Source organism: Trichosurus vulpecula, chromosome 6, assembly GCF_011100635.1.
Source record: "Trichosurus vulpecula isolate mTriVul1 chromosome 6, mTriVul1.pri, whole genome shotgun sequence".
In the NCBI taxonomy this organism is placed as follows: domain Eukaryota; kingdom Metazoa; phylum Chordata; class Mammalia; order Diprotodontia; family Phalangeridae; genus Trichosurus; species Trichosurus vulpecula.
This window is the reverse complement of record NC_050578.1, coordinates 242,855,400-242,882,471: the sequence shown is the minus strand read 5'-3', so window position 1 is coordinate 242,882,471 and position 27,072 is coordinate 242,855,400. Positions and strand designations below refer to the sequence as shown.

The 27,072-nt window shown below is 38.0% G+C and overlaps 2 protein-coding genes across 10 annotated transcripts in view; one reads left to right on the top strand and one right to left on the bottom strand.

Annotated features, from left to right (window-relative positions):
- Nucleotides 1-22,997, top strand: part of IMMP1L (inner mitochondrial membrane peptidase subunit 1) — a 108,355-nt gene extending 85,358 nt beyond the window's left edge. For all 8 annotated transcript variants that reach the window (XM_036762980.1, XM_036762974.1, XM_036762976.1 and 5 more), the window contains 2 exons: nucleotides 21,530-21,640; nucleotides 22,794-22,997. In XM_036762980.1, coding sequence (XP_036618875.1) covers nucleotides 21,530-21,640; nucleotides 22,794-22,862 — 180 coding nt within the window. In that variant the 3' untranslated portion in view covers nucleotides 22,863-22,997. The remainder of the gene's footprint in view (nucleotides 1-21,529; nucleotides 21,641-22,793) is intronic.
- DNAJC24 (DnaJ heat shock protein family (Hsp40) member C24) overlaps nucleotides 22,904-27,072 on the bottom strand; it is a 70,305-nt gene continuing 66,136 nt past the window's right edge. The window contains exons 4-5 of one of the 2 annotated variants that reach the window (XM_036762982.1): nucleotides 26,103-26,171; nucleotides 22,904-24,900 (exon numbers count right to left, since the gene is read on the bottom strand). In XM_036762982.1, coding sequence (XP_036618877.1) covers nucleotides 24,770-24,900; nucleotides 26,103-26,171 — 200 coding nt within the window. In that variant the 3' untranslated portion in view covers nucleotides 22,904-24,769. The remainder of the gene's footprint in view (nucleotides 24,901-26,102; nucleotides 26,172-27,072) is intronic. The other variant, XM_036762983.1, reaches the window with a different exon arrangement.

Below are 27,072 nucleotides of genomic sequence, written 5' to 3'. Positions count from 1 at the left end.
GTCACCCTGGGCAAGCCCACTTAACTTCTCAGTACCCCAGAGAACTAAAGCTATCAGTTACAGAAGAGTTGTTGATTTGCATGGGATTAAAATCTTAGACCTGACAAAGTCAATATAAGAGCTCTTTCTGTATATTCTAAATTCTTTTGATTGAGTGATTGCTGTGCTGTTTATTGAGCACCAGTGATGAACTCCTGTAGTCATTAATATAATTTTTTTCATCTTTTAGTACTATTCTCACTGGGCATATAGTAAATGTTAGATAATGAGGATAATAAGGAACCTAAAATAGCAGAAGACCCCTAAAGAGGGGCATTATCCTCACTAGCAGTTATTTTCCATCTTCAAAAATACTCTTAAATTTCTCTAAATGTGGCATTCAGCATTATGTGACTCTGCCACCATTCCATGGACCACTTTCTATTCCCAAAGCTCATTTAGTTGGGTTAGGTGCCATCTATGAGCTTTAACACTAAAAAAACAAGATGGGCGACATAAAACTGCTTTTGTTCATGTTTACTTTAGATTTTTTGTCTAAGTGTTATTAGAGAAGCATTAACAGGACTACAGAGCTCAGTTAAAAGCACTCTTTGCCCACTAATCAGACAAGACTTACTAAGGAAAGTGTGATTTAGATGATTTTTGAATGACAAGGGAACTGATTTGGCAGATGGGAAGTACTTGATCATAAGATGTTTTAATGAGCAAAAATTAGTGCTTACATTGAGTTCATTATATACTTCCATAGTATTTAATTTCTTAATGGATCATCAATCAGTGCTTCAAAGGTTACTCTCTTAAAAACGACCGCTATCTTTAAAGATAACCATAAACCATTCACTGGGGTGTCACACTTTTGAATTTTGGATAAACTGACCTTGTTACCATTTTGTTGCACTGCTTACTGGTCCCTTCATGGGTTCTGGCATGTTTTTCACTGTAAACGAGATAGCCTGTATTTTAATTGTGCAGTTGTTATTTCTAGCCATTTCTCAAATTTTGTTTTTTAAAATGGATGAACATTATAGTTAAAGAAGGAAGTGGGATCTTTGGTGATCAGATATTAATGTTACTTCTGAAAGAAAAGCCTGTGGTCTCCAAGTACCTTTTCTTCATGTTTTCCATGCTCTAGTCAGGCTATAGAAGTTCATATTGTACATTTTACAGAACTAATTCAGCAAATGGGTTTCATTAATCAAGCCAATTTATACAAAAAGTTCATCCAAGTTTGGAAGTCTCTGAAGAGATGTCCAAACTGCTATCTTTCATGCTCCGACCCCTTGGAGTAGGCTACTGTTTGGCTATCTTAAGCTAACACTGCTGCTGTCTTTTATTGAAATGGCCTCTTTTCCTTTCTAGTTCAAATTCTTAGTAATTCATTGTTGCTTATAAGATTGAGATATTACTATGTAGCTGTTGATCAACTTGTGTTGGAAATCTCCTGTTCATTAAATATTGCAAAACTACAATAAGTATCAGTATTAAATATGATTTGATACAGTTGCTGATGTCCTTTCTTGTTTGGTCAGTTCAGAAAATGAAATACCAACACGTTGTCTGGAACCTCGAATATACAGTTTAGCATATGAAAGAGATAACATTGTTCACAAGCTGGCAAAAAATAACATAAACAGATCCTTAAGAGCAGAAGAATCATTTTACTCATTCCAGAGGCCTAGGGAAACCTAGGGAGGTTCTGCCACATAGAAACCGTGATTTATATTTTACATTAAGCTTTTGGAAACAAGGTAATCCCCAGAAGGATGTTATTGCTATGCTTTCCATAGAATTCTGTGGAGTAAGAGCAGTTCTTTCAGTTGGTTGAAGTACCGTATTTCCCCATGTATAAGACACACCCTTTTTCAAAAAATTTGGGGTCTAAAAACTGGGTGCATCTTACACAGTGGTTGTAGTTTTTTTTTTTACTTACATTTCCCGCTTTTTGCCCCTGTTTTTGCACTCAGTGTTGTAGATTTTTTTACTTGCATTTCCCAATTTTTTGAGCTTGTTGTCTTCGCACTGTTTCTCATTTGTTACCAGTATGCTAGGTTACGTTTTGCCATGTTCTGCCCGGAAATGGCTCAGAAAAGATTTTCGTGCAGTGCTGAATTCAAGTTAAAAGTGATCCAGTTTGCAAAAATGAACGGAAATTGTGCTGCTGAACATAAGTTTGGTCCTCCTCCAGCTGAGAAAACCACCCAAGACTGGCTATGGGAAGAAGAAACCCTACTGAAAATGCCACGGCAGAAGAAGGCCATGAGAGGCAAGTGAGCAGAATGGCCTAGTTTAGAGAGGGAATTGAAGATATGGATTGAAGAGCAAAGGGTACTTGGAATTCCTGTGTCCACAAAGATGGTTCAGCATGAGGCAAGAAGAATTGCTGATGAAAAAAAAAGTTACTGATTTCAAAGGAGAACACAATTGGTGCTTCAGGTTCATGAAACAGAATGGACTGAGCATGCATACACACACGAGACTTGCCCAAAAGATGCCTGAAAGTTGTGAGCAGATGAGTAAAACTTGAGTTCAATAACTTTATGTAATACATTTTTTTTTCAAATTTCGGGCCCCAAAATTAAGGTGCGTTTTATACATGGGAACGTCTTATACATGGGGAAATGTGGTAGTTTTGGCTACTGAGCTTGTGAGCTGAATTTGGGGTTAATTCCTGGTTTGAGTATTTTGTCTCACTTGCCTTCCTGTACCAGAGAAACTCTCCAGTCTTCAGGTAGAAGTCAATGATTTGCTGTGAAGTTGCTTAATTTGAAATATCACCCTTAACAAAAAGAAGTCACCCAGTAGGGATAAATATTTCCCTGATTTGTATAAATTTGATCTGTAGGCAAGTTTAGTTTCAAAACACCATTTATTTAGTTATTAGATAGGAATGTCCACAAGGTCACATAAGATATGAAACATAAAACACTGCTCTAATCGTGTTGGAAAGAAAGCTAACCTCCATGTGAAAGGCTGTATGGGGATTTTGAGACAAACTGACTGTATGCCCTGTGGCCTAATGATGGGCTTTAAAAATTTCTGCTGATGCTGGCATAGCTCTTCTGGCCCATCACCTACCACCATGCCTGGAAGCAGGTATAGTAGGTGCTTAATAAAATAAATGGTTGATCTAATAAATGGTATCTAAAGTACCATAACACAAAAGTTGCGAAGATTTTTTTCTAGCAGTCCCATTATTGACCTGTCTCAGCACAGTAATAGGTCTCTGCCCTGACTAAAGCTCATGCTATTAGGGAGACTTAGAGATTTTTGAATTTGTGAGTTGTAAGAGCCTAGGCTGTTCACGTGCACTTGTGAGGGTATCTCCCCCACTTGGGGGCAGCATAAAATATGTTTTCATGACAAATAGAAGCCACACAGGAATGTCCTTCTCTAAAGCCAGTCAGTGCATGGTAGAAAAAAGAAAAAGATTGAGGCAGGCATGTACTTCCTGTAAGCTCTGGTTGGTGCTTCCCGACTATCAGAATGCTACCTGCCAATATTCTTGTACCCCAGAAGCTCCAGAGCCCTTCGACTCTTGTCAAAGAACTGTGAACCACACTGGTCTCAGTGGCCCCTCCCCTACAGAGGGCCTTTGGGGCTCTACTCCAGGGTGATCCCCCAGGAAAGGGCAGGTAGTGTAGTGGATTGAGCACTTGTTGTGGAGCCAGGACTAGCTCCAGCCAGCCAGATGTCACTTCATTCCCAAGGCATCTCCCCTGCTCTCCCCTGCTTCTATCTTTCCTAGTTCTGGAACCATAATCAATCAATCCTGTCATTGCACCTATAAAGGTGTGACATTCTACTCCCTTATGGTTGCCCTCCCCTTCCCTCTGACTTTTCAAACCAGAAAATCCTTTCTTGGCTGCTGTTCCCCCTAAACTTATTGTTTCCCCGTTGGAATGTAAGCTCCTTGAAGGCAAGGATTGTCCTTGCTTTAACATTGGTATTCCCTATGTTTAGCACATTGCAAGCTCTTAGTAAATGCTTATTCATTCATTCAGAATATAGAAGTTTGAGCACTGGTTCTGACACTCTGTGTGTGATCCTGGGCAAACTGGCCTTTTTTTCTTTTAATTTTTAAGAGACAGGAGCGAGGAAGAGACACACAATGAGGAGAAAGGAGAGAGGGTGGGAGAAAGGAAGGAAGGGAAACAGGAAGGGAAGAGAGAAGAAAGAGAAGAAAGAATGTATTTTTATGCACAAAGCAGAGCATAAAACCAAGATTCTGTATGAAACTGAATTTCATAGTGCTTTTTTTTAAGTATATAATAAATTCTACACATTATTTTCAAAACTGCCCTATTTGTATTTCCTTCCAAATGTCCTGTTCTCTCCTGTGCATTTAAAAAAAAAAGTTACAATGGCTTTCTTTCCTTTTTTATTTTTTTGCATCATTATTGCTAACCACAGTCTCCCCTTCCTGCACCTTCCCAATAGAAACAGAAAGAGGGAGGGAGAAAAACAGGAAAAAGGGGAGGGGGGAAACCTCTAACAAATAGCACAATCAAGCAAAATAAATGCATACAGTGGCCATGTCCATAAAAATAGATCTTTGTACCTTGTATCTAGCTCATCCCTGTCAAGAGATGGGTACAGGTTTTGTAGGCACACTGGATACATGGTTGTTCATTACATCGATCAGAATTCTTAAATCTTTTGGTGTTGCTTTGCTTTGATGTCTGTATAAATTGTTTTCATTCCTCTTATTTCACTTCTCTGAAAAATCTTTTATTATTTATCATAGCAAAATAGTATTCCATTGCTTTCATTGCCCTTATTTGTTCAGTAATTCTGCAATTGGTGGGCACCCCCTGTTTCAACAATCCAGCTAGCAGCTTCCGTGGGGGTGTAAGATCCACCAACAGCCAGCACCCAGAAAGCTGCCAACATGCTGCAAAAGCACAGGTTCTTTTGATCTGCTTTAGTAAGGAAAGCAACGTTAAGGGGTTGACGAGCTTACTTTAATTCAGCATACAAATATCATTCACTTAGTTCAGGGGAAAAAGCCAGCACCCTGAACTTCAGAGCAAAATACAGACAAAGTACAAACATCGACAGACAGACCTTGTCTGATTCAAATCCCAATACATAGTTACCAGAGTTTAACAAAGTCCCAGCATCCGGGTTACAAGCTGGAGGGCCCTTAGCTACAGCTGCCTGGAGTCTCCGCATCAGCACACCACAAGTGAGAGCTCTAAACAAATTACAAACATCAACAGACAGACCAAATACAGATTCATAGTTACCAACATCTAGGTTCAGCCCGGGAGCTCATAATGTGGGCTGGCCCAGAGTCACTCGTGCCACCACTGCTGTGGGTAAGAGCTCCAAAGAAGAGAAAGCCAACCCCTGGTTTTATACCTTTTTCAGGGTCAGGGGTGAGTCACACATGCGACTTACCCACGTGACCTAGAATCACAGAGGCGACTTAAACCCACGTGGTCTAAGAGCCTCTGATGTCCCAAACCTATCACTCAAACTCACGTATGAACTAGGCCCTCCCTTAGTTAGCCCAACCTGGGGCCCCACCTTGGTTACCAATTCACACCTACATAGGTTTAGCACCTAATTGGGGTTTGGGCCTGGGGCTTAGCACCTAGTAAGACTGAAAGACACTTAATCATTTTAAAACAGTAAGAAAGTCCCAACTCAATTGATATTACACCCCCTTAAATTCTAGTTCTTTTCCCTTTTTATCCACCCCTTTTAGGATCAGGAAGTTTGTTTTGTCATTATTCTCTCCTTAGACTTTTTCTCTCACCTCTTCCTCTTCTTCATCGTTGTCATCATCATCTCAACCCCCAACCCCTTCCCTGTCCCCATTTCATTTCCTGTTGCTGTATCTCTATACCACATTCTGTATGTTTAACCCTCCTTTGTCAATTTCCGATAGATAGGAGGGAAGTTCATCTGAGGGCCATTCCTCCTAACTCTTCCTCCATGTTGATATGCCTTTCTTACACCCTATTTATATGAAATAGCAAGTTCCACCCCTTCTCCCTTTCTGTACCAGCAACATACTCCTTTTACCCTCCCTTTTCTTTCTCCTCTTCAAATGCTGAGAACAGAAGCAATCCACGCTCCTTGAGGATATCTGTTTTCTTTTATCTGATACCCTTTGAAGACATTTAGGATCTGAAAAAAGCTTGTTTTTTTCCTTCCCATTAGATTGTTATATTTATATCACCATATAGCTCTTTCCAGTTGCTCAAGTAAATTTACCTCTCTGAGTTCCTCTGGACTCTTGTACTTATATTTTAAAATTCCTACTCAGCACTGAACTTTTCATTGGGAATGTTGGAAAATACTCTTTCATTAAAAATCAGTTTTCCTCTTTCAGGATTATGCTCAACTTTGAAAGTAAGTTATTCTTCAGTGTGTGAGCCCATATATTTTTTGCCTTTTGAAATATTGTATTGCAGCATTTCCTCTCATTTAGCATAGAAACTTCTAGGTCTTGTGTGATGATCTTGACTGTAGTTCCTTGGTACTTGCATTGTTTCTTTGTGGGTACTTGGGGTATTTTTTTTTTCTTTGACACAGAAGCTCTGAATTTTGACTATGACATTCCAGGGACTTTTCCTTTATACATTTCTTTCAAGAGATGATTGGAGGATTCTTTCTATCATTACTTTGCTCCCTGATTCTAATAGATCTGGGAAGCTCTCATTTGTGATTTCTCGCAGTGGAGAATCAAAACTGTTTTTGTTATATTTTTTCTTCCTTTGGATCTAGTTGTAGGAGCCTAAGCTAGATAGTACCTGTAAGGGCTTCAGTATTATACAATCCATATTTTTTTTTAGTAAATATAAATGTAAAATCAGATTGTAAATCCAAAAATAGTAAACTTGTTTTTGTTTGCCTGTGTCTTCTGTTTCATAAGTATGATGTCTGTATAGCACCCGACTCTATATCTTGAGAAAAATAATTATGGAGAGAGGCTATTTGAATTGAGGGGACAAAAATTCTAGCATTACCATAACTGGTTTAACTGTGGAAATTCATCTTTATGATTAGGGGACAACATCTTTACATTTGTTAAATAAGAAAATTCCCAGACTGCCATTTTCTTAAATAAAAAAAATTCTTTTATTTGTTAAAAATGAAAGTGACTGTATTGTTACAATTAGTTATCTATGTGGGGATCATTTAGAATTAGCTGAAATCAGACTGACTGACTAAAACAAATGGCTGTCAGCTCTAAATTTAGATAAAAAGAACAAAAGTAAGAACATACAATATGCAATTTCAGTACTCTAGTCAAATTATTAACACCTTCATTGGAAGTGGATGGGCTTGAGGGGGGCATAGAAAAACCCAATTCTAATCATCACTATTTCCCATAGAAGTTTAGCCTATGCTTTAAAAAATAAAAGCCACAAAAAGGAGACCAAAAGAGGCCCCAGACCACTTCAACTGGCGAATACTTGGTCCTCTTGTCAACATTAACACATGGCAATCAAGAACAGCATAATTTCGAATACAAACTCATTTGCAAAACATTTTAGAAGATCAATGTGAAGATTACCTCACAACAGCAAAAAACCAGTGGAGAAAAGAAAGTCTGTATTGAGCCCAGCTAAGTCATATGGTCACAAGAGAATTTATAGGTAAGACTAGAAAGAGGGCAACAAATAAATGAAAAAAAAATGGAACAACGTGCCATGATTTCTTTGACATTTTATTTTCATCATCGTGATAGTAGAACCATGACGTTTGCGCTCTTAACATGTCAATTCCTTACTCTCTATGAGGAAGCAGAGATGGCACTTAAGATGAAGATGGGTGGGGCATCTGAACTAGACCAGGTACATACAGTTTTGAAAGCCTTGAGGAATCTATTTTCAAGATATCAGAATGAAGGAAGATACTGAACAATTAAAATAGCCATGGATGGTGTTAATACAAAAAAAAGTTATGATAAGCACAATCCATATTCCTTCTTCATTGTTTACATGAAAAGTCCTGAAAATATTGGTATATCCAAGGGTATCCTTGATGAAAATATGAAAGGGGAACAAGTAGGCTTTTACAGATGATTTTCTACAATAAACCACAGCTTTGTAGCCACACATGAAATGTGTCAAGAGTATAAGAACCCTCTCTATTTAATGTTTGTTGATTTTTTTAAAATTTTCAGTTCTGGAGAGCAAAACAGTCTTCGATCCTACCCCTGATTATCTCCTGTGTGTGTTAATATCCTACAAAATCCCTTGATAACAACAGCAACAAATTACAACTAAATAATAGAGATTTTTTTTCACCTATTTTCTGATTGTCAATATGAAGTAAGGTATAAAGCAAGGATAGGTACTCATCAAAGGTGCCTACCACTACCTTGTTGTCTGGCAAGATCCCAACAGCCTTGGGACTTCACCTCATCACTGCCTTTTGCCCCTCTGTTGGATAGCGGGGCATGAATGTCAAACCAGCATTTAAGGAGGGAGCACAGGGCCGACTTTTCCTCATTTCTCACCTGGCTGCACTACTAGGACATATCTGACTTCTGCTCTTCCTAGAGTCAGGAAGACCTGAATTCACATCCAGACTCAGCCATTTACTAGCTGTAGGACTCTGAGTGAGCTGCGTAACCTCTGTCTACCTTAATTTCTTCAACTGTAAAATGAAGATAGTAATAGCACCTACCTCCTAGGATTGTTAAAATCAAATGAGATCATATTTGTAAAATGCCCAGCACAGTGCCAGCACATAGTTAAGCACCACATCTCTCTCTGTCTCTCTGCATCTCTCTTTCTCTGTCTCACACACACATACACACACACACACTCTCTCTCTCTCTCTCTCTCTCTCTCTCTCTCTCTCTCTCGATTTTCCTAAAATCATAAGGCACTTTTAAACTTCACTGGCACATAATAGGGGCAATAGTAATACTTACTCCCCTCCCCTAAGATTTTGGGAACACCCTGAATGCATATCCATAGACACACGTGCTGCATGTACCATATGTGTGTGATTATATGTGTGTGTGTGTGTGTGTGTGTGTATCCATCCTTCCCTGTGGAGGGTTTATGAGAAAACATGGGTAAAAAACAGCACAAGATGAGAAGGCACAGCTAAGTTGTGCTGTGCATGTTGGAGGGAGTACCTTATATGAGATCACCCGGCATTGAAGATAGTTTTTTTTGGCAAATATTAAAAAATAACTTTCTATTCTGAGTTTAAAAAAAACAAACTAGCACTGTTCTCAGTGGCATAAATATTGGAATGAAAATGTTAACCAGAGCAGCCTGTGCTTTTTGGTCACATACATCCAGGCGTAAGGAAGCAGGGACCTCTTATATTTAATGAAAGTTGATATGTAGCATATTCCCATATTTTAGAAATAGATTATTGCAAATAGTTTTTAAAATTATTTCAGAAACTTTAAAACACAGAATTTAAAAAATTATCATGCTTCCAAATTGTGCTGATATATACCATTCTTAAAATGAGAACTCGGAAGTAGGAAAATGCCTTGTAGTTAATCAAGTACTTGATTAAGGAAGTGGTTTTATCATTTACTTACAAAGTATAAACTGGTCTGTATCATCAGGCTTGATTGGAAAATAGTATCTTCATACAATTTGCACTAGTACTCCCCTAATATGTATTTAGTATTACAGTGGAAATTGTGGATATCCTAATGTTCTTCTATTTGTTTTAATGCCATTTACTTTAGCTAAAAGTCACAACCATATGTTCTGCTACCTTGGCTCCTATTTACAAACAGAGAAAGTGCTTCTGAGTAGGAGAGGAGTCATCAAACTGAAAGGGCTTAGATATTATATAACCCCCCAGATATGCTAAATCCTCATGTCATTTAAGCAGAAGAACTACCTAATAATGTCACTTATTACAAACTAGGGTTTGTAAACAAAGAGCAGGCATTTTGCAAACTGTGGTGATAAAAAGCTGGGATAGAGATCCATTTCTCAGCAACAGATCCCAGAATAATCAATCATAACATACTGCTAATGCCTTGATTGCAGCTAATGTTGGGAAAATATATTTACCCTTGTGTTAAAGTGAAGTTCACTGCGGAGATGATGTGGGCTTTTCATCCTATAGCTAACACAATTTTGAAGATAAATGTGGTTTATTGTTTACCAGTCTGAGAAGTATCCTAATTCATGTTAACTCTAAAGGATCATCTGGTCCAACATACTAAGCATTTCTAATGTACACTGAACTTTTTTTTTTTAGTGTCATTTGACATTGTCCTAAGCAGTATATTGGTAATGTGTAACATAAGATATTTTATTTTTGTGGAGATACTTTATTAGTTCCAATGAATATTGCTTATGCCAGGTAAACACATTATAAAGTTAATATTAATTTTGAAAAAAAAAGTTTGCTTTCCCAAAATTGGAATTCTTTAAATATACCTTGAACATGAAAGTGTGCCCACTCAGTCTTTCACTTGTTGAAGTGTTAACAGAGGCAGCAGAATAAGAAAGGTTACTATCAGCTTGTAGATTCCGGTGTCTGAATTTTCCCTTTTGTGAGAGGGAATTTTTTTTTTTTTGCAAGATTGAAATTGTAATATTGCTGTTCAATGTAAGCATCTAATCCAGGTTCCAACTCTGTCAGCGATAAAGCAAAAATATTCCAAGTGTCATATGGCTTCTTAATCTGGTAAATCAACCTTCACAGAGCATGCTGGAAAGGCAGCCAGTGAGTATGAGGAATATTTTCAGAGATCTTTTAGAATCAGATACTAACTTAAATTTTTGTGATACCACCTATAGCTGAGAGTGAACCAATTTTTTGTGATCTAAATTTTATCTTAAACAGAATTGAATTTTGACTGTACTAAACTATTCTGCAACTAAAACCATAATAGAAAGAGGTGAAGAATGAAGACATGAAAACCATTTGTGAGGGAATATAAAATATTAATTTCCTATCAGCAGAGTGAATCAATGTGATGCTAATCTAAAATATTGCAGCTTTGAAAGCACTTTTTACTCTAGGTTAAAAATGTGCTTCTTAAACAATTTAAGAAAACTTACAATACCACTTGATATGGCACACCTAAATTCCATCCTTCCATAGCTATTAACTAGTGTCTGTGGAAGGGAAAAGAGTAGATAATGTTACAGGGTAGTAACTCAACAGATGTTTGACATCTAACATCCTCTACGGCCTGGCCGTTGCCTACCTTTCCATCCTTGTCACACTTCTGTTTACACCATCTACAGCCCATTCCAACTGGCTTCTTATTGTGCCACTTCTGTAACACTACATTTAGCTGCTTTGTACCTCTGTGCTGGCTTCCCCCATGTCTAGAAGAGATTTTCTCCTCTTCTCCCCCTCACAGAATCTCTAAGTTTCTTTCAAGCCTCAGCTCAAGTAGCACCTTTTTCATGAAGTGTCTCCCTCCACATCGACACTGAGCCAGAGCTTCAGCTATTCACTCAAAGCCCTTGGAATATATCAGGGCCTGAATGGCCTTTTCAATGTTGTAAGGGCATTTCGCTGTAGAGACTTGAGGATCTGAAGAGATCAAAAGGTTTTCAGGGGGAAAATTAAGTACAAGAACTTAAAAAGAAATCACTGCTCTCTTAGGTGCATGCTGGAAGTTCCTGAGTAGACACTGTAAGTGTAACTGTACATCCCTAAGTCTTAATGAGTGTGTAGAAGACTAATAATAAGAACAGTTTGCTCTTAAAAGTATCTTTAAAAGCTTAAAACACGAGTGGAAAAATAATTTCTTTGCCAAAATGACAATTGGATTCCTTCCCCAGTGTCAACAGTACATTTCATGATCCTTCTAGTCAAAATGGTAGTTGGATGCTCTCAGCCCTAGGAAAACAGAAGGATTTTTGAAAGTTCCTGACTTATTCTTTCCCCATCATATGTCATTTCCAAAAATGTCACCTGTCATCTGCCGCAAGACTATATTTCACTAGAAAGAATTTACAGGGTTTAGAACAGAAGACTTTTGTTTTGATGAATAAGTAGAAGTGTCTGTCCATCTTTGTCAGAGAAACAAGGTAACACAATGCAGGTCTTTAGGAAAGCACAAACATATTTGTTATATTGAGTACAAGAAGTCCTATCTATCTTTAATTTCTTTCTGGTTGTTGGACACTTTACAACCTTTTATTGTAATTCTTTCTGGCACTGAATACCCAAATCCTATAGAGATATTCAGCTATAAGAGAAAGACTAACAGAATCTAGTATGAAAGTATGAAAAGCCATGGTTGTATATGTGTGTTGTGGTTTTTGTTCATTTGAAGAGTGCATAATACCAATTAAAAAATATAGTTCCATCCTTCTGAATTCAACTTTAAGTTACATAAAATAGTAAAGAACTTTTCGATGTGAGTCCATTTTTCCAGGAAATGGGAGTGGAAAATTTAATGATTTTACACAGAGATACAGAGGACCAAAGGAAACTAGAGCCCCCAACTCAGAAGAAGGGGCCGAGAAGGATCCTGAATTCCAGGAGAACCTTGAAAGTGTTAGGTCATACTTTTGAATGAAACTTACTCATACATTGTGTTGAGTATAAAACTTACCTGACCACCAGCTGCAAAGAACTGTTTCTCAAAATACCAAATAAGCTGGTCTTTTATCTGCTGTTTATTGCCATTCTTTGCCTCATCTCTTTCCCAGCCTTAATCACTGAATGGATGTTGCCTCAGTCAAACTGAGATCTGGGAAACAACTTAAAAAGGGCCAAGGTCTCCCACTGCATCCTGGGCTGTAGCCAGTCATCCTGGTGAATATTTGGCCACTGGACCCACACGGCTCAGGAGGAGAAAGTGAGGCTAGTGACTTTGCATAGCCCTTCCTCACTTAAATACAATTCACTTGCAAGTCATGGCATCACCTTCCTGATGTCATGGTCTTCTTTGAGAACAAAGGACAAACAACAACTACATATCAATTTCTGCAGCAGCTAGCTTTGGTTTGTTTTTTTTTTTAAGCAAGATTTTTAAAAGCTTTAATGGCTGGATATAGGGCACAGAGATGCTGGATTCATAAGATTTTTTATATCCTGTTGCAAACACTGAGTTTGATCACTGTACTTGCTAATTTGAAACAGTGAATGATAGGATTAAAAGTTACTTTAAAATCATTGATGGTACAATGAAAATAGCTCTTAGACTGGGTGAAAAAGGCCTATTTTGCAGGACTCAACCCTTGCCCTCATTCATATTGTCACAGCCTATAAGAGTGATGTCTTGGAGTTCTGAAAGCTGGGTGGTTTAGAGAAAATATAGAAGGAAGAAAATAGGGTGTGAAGTACAATAGAGCTTTCTGTTTTGCTTTTCTGTTTATTAATCAGGAAACAAAGAAAAGCAGACCATCTCCTATGTTCATCTAACCACTAAGAACCTCCCCTGAGACATCTATCCCACCACATTCATTTCCTCTGTTGTTCTTAATTTTATTTTTATTCATTTATTTATCTATGAATGAAAACATTCATTCATTCATCTGTTTATTTGGAGGCAGAGTCTCCCTATCTCACCTAGACTGGAAATGCAGCAGCCACTTCTGGGCCAGCTATGACCTGCTCAGTGTTTTAACTGTTTCCCCCCTCTGACAGGTTCACAATATTGATGCTGATTTAGTGTGGACACCAAATCAGCTTTTTCCCTATTGCAGCTCGGAACTCCCAAGCTCAAGCAATCTATCAGCCTCCAGGAGCTAGGATTGCAGGTGCACACTGGCCACCCACATCCCCTGTAATTCATTAAAGTTAATCTTTCACTTAAAATTTGGTAAAGAAAAACCCCATGATTCTAAATTTACTTAAATTAAGGCCAGTCACATTTCCCATTGAAATAATGTCACGTAACATCTGCATATAGGGCCATGTCCTGGTTACATCTCAGTGTCATGGAAAGGAGCTACTGGTAGGCCTGGGGACATCTAATGGAAAAACCAACTTTGATGGGAGGATCTAGAATTGCTAGGAAGTGCATCTGGGGTGGAAGATACACCGAGACGGACACTTGCTCAAACGCCTTGCATCTGCGTGGTACTCTTCATGCATTATCCCCTTTTCTCCTCACTATAGTACGGGGATGGAGTTCATCTAACTTCTTATTTCTCTTTTATTGATGAGGAACTGAGGAACATGAGGCTGAAAGAGGGACCAGGCCATATGCACATAGGCCTTCTGGCTCCACCAGTGTTCTTTTCCGAATAATACACAAGTCAGAAGGAAAAGCTTGAGGAAAACATTCTGCTCCTGATATTTAAGAAATAGTTTGGTTGTTGGCAGTAATTAAGATTTGAAAGAAAAAAGCAACATTGTCTTTGCCATTGTCCTCAGAAGGCACTTTAGGCACAAAAAATGAATTGAATGAAATCCATTTGGTTATTTAGCATTGCTTTTATTACAAATTTCAGTTTAATTCAAACTACTTTGGGAAAAAATAGTTTTAACTTAGATTCTAATTGACCATCATATGTATGTCTATGAGAGTCAGCAGGGAATGGAGAGAGAGCTTACTAAGAGACCAGAACATCTGGGTGTAACGTCCCACTTCAGTCAGTAAACCTTTATTAATGACTTTATTTAACTTTTATTAAGGGCGCCGAATGCTAGGTACAAAGCTAGGATTGGGGAACCTGAGGTCTTAAGGCCACATGTGGATTCAGTCAAAAGGCTACACTTAAGGACCTAGAAGTCTACATGGGGCCTTAAGGCCGCAGGACCCCCACCCCTGTACAGAGCCATTAAAAATAAAAACAGTTCTTGCCATCCAGGAGCGCCTAGTCTAGGCAGGGCAAGCCACTGGCTTAGGTAGTCCTGGGCAAGTCTTACCTCCCCAAGCCCCAGGCTCTGAGCGTTAGTCTGAATCAATAGAGTACATTTTTCTCACACATCCCCCCAGTGGGGATGAAATCACAGGTCATTCCAAAGAAAGTGCATGTGTTTAAGACAGCAGAAAACCAGATTTTTTTCTAAAGGAAAACTAACTGCAGCAGCAGCAGACTAGAGGTACTTGCTGAGGGTGAATTAATTACAGGTTGTAAGGATCTTTTATGGCTCTAGTTGAAAAAGTCAAGCCCACTATAAGATTGACAGTAGAGGGCCCAGAAAGTGTAATCTAACCCTTTCCAGTGGCTGGGCTAAGAGCTACAGGTACTTAGGCAGGCATGTTAACTAAGCCACCAGATCTAGCCCATCCAGTTTGGGACTAAGCTCTGAATCTTCTAAGGGAGAATTTGATGGCAGATCCCCGGCAGGTTGGGTAGGTTGCCTCCTGCAGTTCCTATTGGAATTCCTCTCTAGTTATATTTACCAGGTTATCAGGCAAAGGTTAGGTCCCTTCACATTCAGTTACAATGAACTGAAGGAGGCATGAACAACACAGCAGCCTGTACCGGCAGTGTATTTATTAGACGAGGCAGGAGAGAAACAGGGCAAAACTGGGGCTGGAATGGTCTGAAATGCTTCTGTTTTAAATGCCCAGGCCTCAGTTGGCTTCATAGCAGAGATTTGAAAATGAGATGAATTCATTTTGTTATCATTGCATTTGGGATCATCTCAAATGATATACCTCCCAATGGGGCCTCTCACCAAGATTTAGCAAACATTAACAGCCTACAGTGTTCAAGCCATGTTCTACAAAAATTGGAACTCAGACTCTATTCCTCTGAAGTTATGGGTGGACACATAGTGGGAAGAAGCTAGATAGTGAAACTAGTCCAAGAGATTACCTCCAGAGATACTGAAAACTCTGAAAGACAACCCTCTGTCTTTTTTTTAACTTTTTACCTACTCCCTAGCTCCAAGAAGCTCTTATAATCTATTGTATTTCAGTGGATTTAGTGCTTCCCTCCCTCTTCATAAATCTCCCTATTTATATAACTTTTGTTAATAGTTATAAGCAAGATAAACTTAAGTATTGACTCACTGTGTGGGGTTTTTTAACTGCACTGAAAAAGTCAAACTTGACTTTTAAAGTAAGATTTTTTTAAAAAAGCAGTTTGTAATTTTTTATAGAGTTTATTCTCAGATCATTTCTTAAGTATTTACCCCATTTAACTCCTTCAGCTGCTATGCTATCTTTGGAGAAGGAGTGGTCATGCTATGTTTGCATTTGCCTAGCGGTTCTGTACTAAGTCCAGTTGAAGCCCCTGAGTTGATGCTGATTCCTTGGAAGCTGGTAGGAAAAAAAAATGCATCAACTATAGTTTGTATAAAATAATCATATGGATTTTGGCTTTGAAGAATGACATAAAATTCAGGCATATAATGCCTTTTTCATAAGGGACAAGACAGTATATATGTTTCAATAAGCTCTGCCATCACTCAGAAAAAAATACTTAAAGTTGTCCCAACATAATTAACATCAGACACCCATGAAAATTGTTCCCTCGAATTGGTTCCAGTATGTACAACTTGGGGGTGGTTAAAGGGTTAATTCAGATACAATCACTTTTAATATTATGTTGCAAGACTTTTTAAGTTCAGGTCTAAAACAGAACTAGTCTACTCTTAGGTCAGAACTTTTGCCTTAATTAGATGTTCTTTGCTTAATCAAATAAATAAGTTTGATTACAGCTTAGTAAGTGTGTTATTTGATATTGTGGACTCTTTCATCAGATTTCAGTTGAATCCAGAAAGGTAACACCTGTGGGTTTGTTCACAAAAGCTCCTTTTGTTAAATGGACACCCGCAGGCCAGGAGGCAATTACATTTGTTGCTTGTACCAAAGTAGGAAGCCCTTCAATAGAGCTCAGTAAGTATAGCTGAGAACTGGAGACTTTCTTCTTTTGTCCAGCTCTGAGATTAGGTTTTATCATAGCTCAGGAAGGAAGCCTCCAACGTGAAAAGGAAAAAGGGGAATGATTTAGGGTTCTTTTAACGTTTTAAAACTTTGATATCCCTGACGGTGATTGGAATACCTGAGACCTTAGGAAAGTTCCAATTTGAACCACTCCAAAAAAGATTCTACTTGGCACTCACTGAAAACATATATTCATACTCTTTCTTGCACATTGGCAGGGCAGGTTCACAAGGGGAAAGTATGAAAGGTGAGCTAATCTAAGTCTTAAAAGTTTTATTCTTTAGGAGAGCACTTTTATTTCTCTTTTGGGGAAAATAAAACCATGCAACTAGATAAGAAATTTGATTTTTAATTCAACAAGGTTATTAAGCACTTGTGTACACAGTGCTGAAGAACATACAAGGTATCTTGCTCTTAAAAGAAAACATTTTTTGGACTGATACATGTTTTTCCAAGTTGGTATATCTTCATCTTTTGGAAGACATTTACAGCCAGTTGAGATCTTGTGCATGCCATTCTGTATATTAATCAGTTGTGGTTAGACCACTCCCAAGCCCCTTCCATCTGTGAAACTCGATGATGAAGCCGTGATTTGCTAGCAGTCTGGCGCAGTGGGAATAGTAAGAGCCGGTGTTTATATAGTACCTACAGTGTGTCAGGCACTGTGCTAAGCATTTTACAAATGATGATCTTGTTTGATTGTCACAGCAACTCTGAGAGGTGAGTGCTGTTATCATCCCCATTTTACAGTTGAGGAGACTGAGGCAAACAGAAGTTAAGCCCAAGGTCACGCAGCTAATGTCTGAGGCTGGATTTGAACTCAGGTCTTCCTGCCTTCAGGCCCAGTGCTTAACTGCCTCTGGGAAGTACAACTTTGTTTAGGTTTGGCTCTGCCACTTGTTACCTCTATAACCCTGGCAAATCACTTGAGCCCTCTGGGCCTCAGTTTCTTCATCTACAAAATGAAAGAGTTGGACTAGATGACCTTTCGGATGCTTTCTAGCCTCAAGTCTATTGCTCCTATCCAAAGTTGGAAAGAGGATATAAAGTCCATCTCTGAGCAAATGCAATTTTTCTCTGTCCTCCTTCCATTATTGTGTGTTTTACATGTATTGTTTCTATAAAATCCAGACCATGTGGAAACATGAATTTGGGGTTTTTTTAGTCATAGGATGGTTTTAATCTAGTGGTAGGCCAGGAGCTTATCTGCTACCTCTGGAGATAGTGCAGATGTGGCACCTTGTGTTTTGGTGGTTGCAGGTCAGTGTTTAGGTGGGGAAAGCATTTTTGGCCTATCTCTTGCATTGCTCTCTCCATGTATCCATGAGATCCCTGATCTCAGATTTAGGTTTTAGTTCCTAAAAAACACCTAGTGTTCTATAAAAGAATTTCAGAAACCATCCATGTTCTTTTGTAGCATTGGAATTGTATCAGATGTCAATTTAAATAGTCTATTAACTGGAATCAATTACTATTTTTTAATTTTATTGTAATCGTGTTGGTTGTAGTATGGTTTAGAGTCAGTACTGTGCCAGAAAGTAACTTTGTAGTAAGCAGCAAGGTTCCCTTTCTAAACTCTCCGCCCCCATGCCCTGGCCTTCTTTATATTTGAAATTCTATGCTTTGGCTTAAGACCATTTTTCCATTAATGTGAACATCTTGGTGATAGCTAATCGTAACGGCTGTTTATATTTTAGTATAAAAGAGTTAAATGTTGCTTGTTCGGCTGCAGCTGCATCAGATCTTATTGTTATAAAGGATAATGCAAGGAATTCTGGGAGTGAGCATAATTAATGATGAAATATTTTTAATTCATGTATTTTTCCTGGGCTATTAAATAATGAAAGTATAACCTAAATTTATTTATACACTGATGTATATCCATACATGTAATAGGCACACTCGGAGCACTAGCCTCAGGCACTGGTGATGGTTTATTATCTCCTTCAACCAACAATACTTAGCAAAGGCCTACTCTTACGTGCCAGGCAGTGGCCTGACTTACTACTAGTAAAAGCTTCATAGCAGTCAAACAGAATCATTACCCTCATACAAAGCACTCAGCCACAAAGTGGCCAAGGACTACGTGCTAGTGCTTGTAACTGTCTCCTGGTTAACTGAACATTTAGTAAGTACTGAGTTTCTAATGTTTCCCACCTTGTGAGAGGTCTTATGGGAAAAATAACTGAAGTTTAAAACAATCCCTGCCCTCAAAGAACTTGCCTTTTGGGAAGACAAAAGGAAAACCAGACAGTAAAAAAACAATACAGAACAGTGGGGAATGTGTGGCATTTACTGGTGCCACTGGATTTCAGAGCAATCAGTCAGGGCCATAGAGATTGGGGAGGCCTAAGTGAGGCAGGGCAACTGTAGGGAGACCCAAAGTGATCATTTCAGCCTTGGTAGAGCAGAAACAGAAAGACCCTTTGTTGAATCTTGTTTGTGCCCTGAATGCTCTTAACATTTCTGTGAAACTATATTGGCTCGTTTTGCTTTTGTTAGTGTCTGTAACTTCAAGAATAGAGTTTTTAAAAACCTCTCACTTGGGGCAGCTAGGTGGCATAGAGAATAGAGCACTGACTGTGGAGTCAGGAGGACCTGAGTTCAAATCAGGCCTCAGACACGTGACATACTTATTAGCTGTGTGACCTTGGGCAAGTCACTTAACCCCAATTGCCCTGCCTTCCCCCCTCCAAAAACCAACAAAAAAAACCCTGTCACTTGTTTCTAAGATACAAAAATATACACTACAAGGAATATGGTAGAAATCAAAGCACTAATGATATTTCGTCTTTAAATTTTTTTTTCAATCCAGATGTTTTTTACAAACTAATCTAGTTCTTTCCTACTTTGTCTGACCTGAATAGCTATTCACGGTGTTCGTTTTTCTGCTTGAGTAGTTACAGTCTCACATGGCCCATGTGTGTATGAACCTACTTGTATAAATAGTTCTGATGATAAAACTGAAAAGCTGTCTTATGATCTTGTTACTCCTTTAGGTATTTGATAGCTTTTCTAGGAAACCTATTTGCGTTTTCTAATTACATACACATAGCTGCTGAATGGAAAGATTCAACATGAATGTTTGTAACAATTTTTATATCTTTATGTGGTTATTATGTATGAAGTGGAATATTAAAATTATGCATATTGATCTTTGATGTAGTCATCTTTGGTGTGAGCAGCTTGGTGGCACGGTGCATATAGTGCCAGGCCTGGAGGCAGGAAGACTTGAGTTCAAATTTGGTCTCAGGCACTTACTGGCTGTGTGACTCTGAGCAAGTCACCCTAACCCTGTTTGCTTCAGTTTCCTTATCTGTAAAATGAGCTGGAGAAGGAAATGGCAAACCACTCTAGTAGTTTTGCCAAGAAAACCCCAAATGGGGTCACAAAGAGCCAGACACAGCTGAAACAACTGAACATCTTTGGTGTATTTTGGAATTTGGGGGGCTTGACATGGAATTCTTTTTTTGGGGGGGGGCATACAGGAATATACCATCTCTTCTCTCCCCCTGGTTAGACTGTCTAGACCAGTGCCAATGTAATGTCATAAGAAGGTGGTTAATACTTCATAGCCAGACCCCACCATAAGTCATAAAACCTCACTCGTACTGTTTAACTTCTCACTGCTTATATTCCCATGAATTAGCCAACCCCTTGAAATGCTGAGGAGCCAATTACTAACATTAGGTGGGGCATACCTCTATCTTCTTCATTAAGTAAAAGCCTAAATCAGAGTCCTGATTGCTTCTAGGTTACCTTTTTGTTTTGCTCATAAAACAATATTCCTTTCAGAAAAAATTAAATTTCATCTAGCCAGGTTGTTTCTTTCCTAAAGGCTATAGTCAAGTGCATATGATAACTTGGCAGATTGCTGTATACAGTGCTTCCCTTTTATAAAAGCTTAGTTAACAGTTATTAATGCTGAAGTGTTTCATTTCTGCATAACAGACATTTTTAGAAGTCACTACATATTCTATGTGCTCAATTATTTTCTCTGCTGATTTGTTCACTGGCTTTCTTTTCTTTTGTCATTGATTTCTTTGAAAAATAGGCCTACAGTGTATAACACAGTCAATGCAAAGGACATATAGGAAATAAAAGGTTTTTGTTATATAATGTAAGGCCACCATCATTAATTTCACAAATTTTATGTATTAAAACTGTTTGTGATGGTCATTATTGCAATATAATGTGTTGTAGATCCTTCCTGAACACAGAAGGAACTGTGATCTTAATTAGAACTTTGACAAGCCCAGTCTTATAAAATGATGAGATTAATGGTAATTGATGTCACAATCAATTACCATTTAGTTCATCATGGGCCTCTTAATAGGTCTATCCTTGGTACTGGCCCCAGGATGTTGATGAGTATGTGGCTGCCCTGTTCATGCTGTTACTTCGATAGGAGGGCACATTTTCAGTCAACATTTTAATGACCTCTTTTGAAATCTATTAAATTAATGACCCTGTCACACTGCTGAAACCTTTTATAATTTCATTTCAGGGTTTCCTATAACAAACCAATGTTTTGGGGATGTGTGACAGAAAATATATAAGGATTTATTTTTAACTGAACCCCAGCCCATTTTATTTTATCAAAAAAATGTAATTTTAACATGTAATAAATAAGTGTACTTATGGCTTGTTACATAAAATGTCTGTCTTTTACCAAAACTTGCTTTAGGATGATTTGTACCAACAAAAATGCTATTTACTTTTTAATATGATTTTTTGGGGGTGGGGTTACCTTGTCTTTCACCCTAGGTACCAAGAGGTCATGTTTGGCTGGAGGGTGATAATCTCCAGAATTCTACAGATTCTAGATACTATGGGCCTATTCCATATGGACTAATCAGAGGACGTATTTGCTTAAAGGTATAATTTACTACTTAAAACACTGGTTACTTTTTGAGCTTGGAAGAAAAAAAAAACACACTGGAGTGGTTAATCTTTAAGGATTTTTTTTTTTCATTAAAGCTACTTGACATCGCAAGTAGCATCATGGCATTGCAGGGAGCATGCAAACCCATTGGACTTTACTGTGGCCCATCCTAGGACAGCTAATGTGCAAAGAACAACCAGATTCCTCCCAACATCCCTGTAATTATTCATAAGAATTTTTTTGTAGTTAAACAAAAGTCACCTTAGTGTAGTATGGTGAACAGTGAAGTTAAATCTACCACTCAGAAGCAAGCTTTAATTTAAATCACAAAAGGAAAGCATTTTAGCAAATTGCTTTTCCCTCCTAGAGCTATTTATTTTAGAAATGCCTTTCTAGCTCAAGAAGACTTGCTACTAAGGCTTGAAGGGGTTATAATGTTAGTGGAGAGAGTATCAATATTCAGGAAATCTTGGGTCTTGTGAAATGTTCTCATCTTGTATAGAAAAGCAACCTTATGGCCAACTTGGTCCTGGCTGACTAAGCATAAAAAACCTAAAAAAGGAAGAACACAAGCATAGCTCTGCTAAGAGTTTTGGTCATTACTGAATACAGAAAGAAAAAGCCATTATCCTCATATATATCTAACCTCCTCTTTCTGCCATGGATAATATGTGTGGAAAAAAGACAGACATGCTTACTTGGGGCAAGGCTGATTCCAAAAATCTCTCTTAAATGGTGGAATATTTGAGGAATATTCACAAGGAAAGGGGTATTAGAGGCAGCTATGTAAGACCCAGATTAAGCCAACGATTTTCCATTCTATCTCACTTGATAATGGACTCAAAGATAAAAGATATGTAAACCTAATTTTATATGTCGCCTGGAGCCTCAACACATGGGGTTTAACTGGAATTTTTTCCTTGGATGTTTTTCAAAAATATAGTTATGGTAAAATGGATTTAGGAATTCAAAATGAGTTATTTTCCTTAAAGGTTACCAATATAACCTTGTTTTTTTCATGGGAATAATTAGGCAAAACATGTAGTGGTAGGGCATAAGAAAAAGAATGAATGAAAATATGTAACATGTTTCTTTAACATCGTAGAAAAGTATATTAACTTTTTTCAACTGTATTTCATTTTACAGATTTGGCCTCTGAATGATTTTGGATTTCTACGTGACAGTCCCAATGGCCACAGATTTTCTGATGAGTAATCAGCATTTAGCCAACCAAATCACTTCATTATCGCATCGTGTTCCTCAAGAAACATTTTTACTAAGTCAAAGAAACCATGTATTTATAAATAAAATATTTGATATTGAATGTTATTTTCAAATAGGATCAGAACAGAAGGGAGTCTAATCTATTGCTGAAATTTTACACACACAACATACACTGTCCTCTCCCTTTTCTCTCCTCACTCCCCTCTCTTCCACCCCCCCCCACCCAAGTAAAAATTCGTAGATTTAAAAGAAGAAAAAATTAAAACAATCCTGGTATTTTGTATGACCTAAATAGCTAGATATTTGGATCACTGACTTAGTTCTTTTACTTTTCAGTTGGACTTTATATGTTTTATAGACCCAGCCAAAGAAATTCTATTCTTCCTTCTCAGTTATGCTTTGGTTTGGCTACACTAACCATGAGGGTGGTGACCATTTATTTTTAATTACAGGTCAAATCTGGCTACAACAGAAACTTCCCATAACAAAGATTGCCAAGTCCCAGGTTTGGCCCATTTACTCAACAAAAAGAACAAAAGAATTTCAGCAATCCTTTGGGATTCTCCAAAATGAGATCTGACCTGTGTTACACACAGAACACTAAATACACAGAAATACAAAACTATTTAATGGTTACAGTGACATCTATGAAATTTACAATTATAAAGAAATAGGACAGGAAAATATTGGTTTCAAGAAACCAATAACATTGTATTGCAAATTAAGAAATAGGAATGCTAATGTTTTTATAATTTAAAAAAAAATCCCATTTAAAGTGATTTCTTGAAACCGTAAATATCCATTACCTAAATTGCATGATTGGTCTAGTTCTCTATACTACACCATTATGAAGCAGTGCTTGGTTCCTGACTACAGATGACTGTTTTCCCACCCTAAAGAAGGGAAAAACCAATCAACAAACCCTTTCCTTAACTTTATATATAGTTTGGATCTCATTCTATTCTTATAACTAACCCAAATTGCTCATGCTGCAGCTTATGCCCATTTCTTTTTTCCACCATGGGAGAAATGGATATTATTAATAAAATACCTCATATTTATAAAGTGATTTGCAGTTTTAAAAATTCTTTCATGTACTTTATCTCATCTGAGCTTAAAAACCCCCACCACTATTGTAGGCAAGGTAGATGGTATTGTCCACATGGGGCAAGGAAGGGAATAACCATCCATGTTAGAAAGATTACTATGAGCCAAGCACTGTGTTAATGTTAAGCCCTTTACAAATAAGGACACCGGCTCAGAGACAATAAGTAACTGGCCACAGATCTTGTAAAAGTGGCCTAAGGTCTTAGGATCTGAGTCTAGTGTCCTTTCTACCACACTATCCTGCTTCGTTAATCAGATCTTCAAAATCAGAGAGAACTGGGGTCAAGTTATATTTACAAAATGTTTCTATGCAAAGAATATAGAGCTTCCCCTACTGGATGTCTGGTTCCACTTCATTAACCCCTGTAATTGCCCTGTGAGTTAAGTGGAGGGAAGTTCTAGATCAGTGGTACAGACATTCACAGAGCAAAGCCCCAACTACAAGACTCACTGCTTCCATTTATTTCTGTGCTCTTGGAAGAAAACGTTTTCCACTCCTCGTGGAGAAGCGACAACCAAACCAAAATTCTAACTATGGGAACTCACCAAGTAACTAAATTCATGTTTTGTTAATACAGGGGGTGGGCTATGCTTGCCAATTTTACATTTTCTTGGCAAACACTGAAAACAGTATTTGAGTTGACGTTTTAGCAGCATTTCCAATGGACAAAAGGACTCCCACTTCTTTTCTCAGCTCTACTTGAAATCGATGTTTTCTCCAACGGACAAAGCGTCTGCCTCCCCAACGTGACTGAACATAAGAGTTTTACAGTTCCATGTACTGAACAATCTCAGCTGTGCTGAACAATTTCTATAATTAGTGAACATGTATCACAACAGATCAGGTTAACTTCTTCAGCTTCTTCCTTGGAAACACAGTATTTTCCACCACATCGGCAACTGAGAGTAAAACACTGATCATCTAGAAAAAAGCCAAAATAAAAAAAAAAAAAGAGGTATTTTAAATGCTTACATAGCCTTTTCAACATAACACTAGTGTTGTCTACCATCATACATTAGTTATATTAGGAGAAGAAAGAAGCCAAGGAAAGACATTTCATTAAAACACGATCTGAAAAGAGTGGCCCAGAATTTAGGCAAAAAGGTGTGAGAATCAATATACCTGGAACCTGGGAATTTTTCTTTGTAAGGATCCTGATTTTCTACCTCACTGTATGGCATGATGTAAAGAAGGCAAACACAGTCACTGTTTTAAGGGCCTAGAATACAAAGCACTACACTGAGCACTAGGGGAGATCAATCAGTCTGGATGAGGGCCATCCCTTCCAGGAAGGGCAATAAGACTGAAGTACAGACAGCCAGCTGTAATATGCAAATGCCTAGTGTATAAACAAAGTGTTCTTGCTATCTATATGGGTGAAATCTGTTAAGTTCTGGCATTAAAAAAAAAGATGGTGTCACAATTTAAACATCCACAGCTATCTGTGACAGTCTTAAAGGCACGTGAGGAATGTCTGTAGAACTAAAAAACCAAAGTCACTGAAATTTCAAGTAAGGAGCTTAAAAAAACATAACTGCCCAAATGGCATGATGGGCCAGGAACAAACAGATTGACACAAAAGATATTTTTAAAAAATACATGAGTGTGAACAAAAGTAACAAACCCTAGTAAAGAATAGGGAATGAAACACTGGATGTAGTCATCCATACTCATTGGCAACCTTGAAAATCTCCAATGGGGTTAAAAAAATATATATTGGCACAAAAGTCCAGTAGTAATTTATTTCAATTGTTAACAATAATTGTTTAAAAAGTTAAAATTGCTTTCACTTGCTATATTATGCAGACAATGGAAATAAATACAACTACCACAGCAAAGGAAAAAAAGTTATTGCAGGTGACATCTAATTAGAAGAGGAAAAAATATCAAATCCGTAAAACAGGAACCAAGATATACCAATGTACACTAAATTTCAAACAAGCCCCTATTGAAAGAGCTTAGTTAGAAACAAAACATTTGAATACTAGAAAATAAGGAAGGATATTTTTTAAATCAAAGAAAACTAATAATCAATTGGATGTCTGTCAGTTTCCATTCTGACAAATAGTGCAGCCTTAAAAGAATCTAATGAAAAAGGGAAAAAAATCAGAATGCCTTCCAACCTTTATTCCATAACATGTCTTCAAGATACAGTTGGGCATCTACTGGTCCCACAGTTCTTAGATCGTCTTCTGCAAAACAAGAGTCAGATGTGATGATGCAAGAAATATATGAAAACAACCTGGTACCACAATTCTAATCAGCAAATTTAAGGAATGCACCCCAATTTTATATGGGTAAAGACCCACTATCGAAACCCTAAGCTATCTGGTTTTCTGCTGAAAGATAAGCCTAACTCCACCTGGAATATACTCAAATCTACCAATACATCAAAAATCCACTTCAACGGATGGCTACTCCAGAAGAGTCTTACAATTTTAAAGTCACATGTATCCTGTGAAAATCAACTGATTTCCCCTCTAGCCCTGCCCCTTCTTCCTCCCAGGAATCACATAGTTACATAGTATTTACTTTGTCAATAATATTTTTTAAGCATACATGCTTCCCCCAATAGAAAGTAAACTCCTTGAAGGCAGTGGTGGTTTCTCATCTGTATCTCCAAAGCCTAGTTTAGCTTGGCACACAGGATCTGATGACTGACTGACTTGTCACTTCATGTGTGTGCCTGTGTGTAATGTTTGAAGTGTCACACCCTAACTCACAGCTGAGAAGAGGACACCAAAGACTGATGGCAGGAGAATCACTTGTGAATGTTTTGATACTCCAAGAACCAAGTCCCCGGTTCAGCAGAGTCCCAGCACTGCCCGCTCACTGTCTCCTGCCAACCACCTTGGAATTCCACCCAAGTCCAGGCAAAGTGCAGGGAGTTCAAGCAGGGTGGAGGACAGGCGCTTTGTTTTAAAAGGCACATTGTTTTCAGCATGCTTGGAAAGCAACGTTAAAGAGAAAGTAAAATCCCTCCACGACATTTTCTTCAGCTGTGCCTCTGGTCTACTTGTTCAGCTGCTGAGAATGCCTGCCTTTGTTCCATTTTGTGAGTGCTTGCAATTTAATTATATTTAATAACTGCCT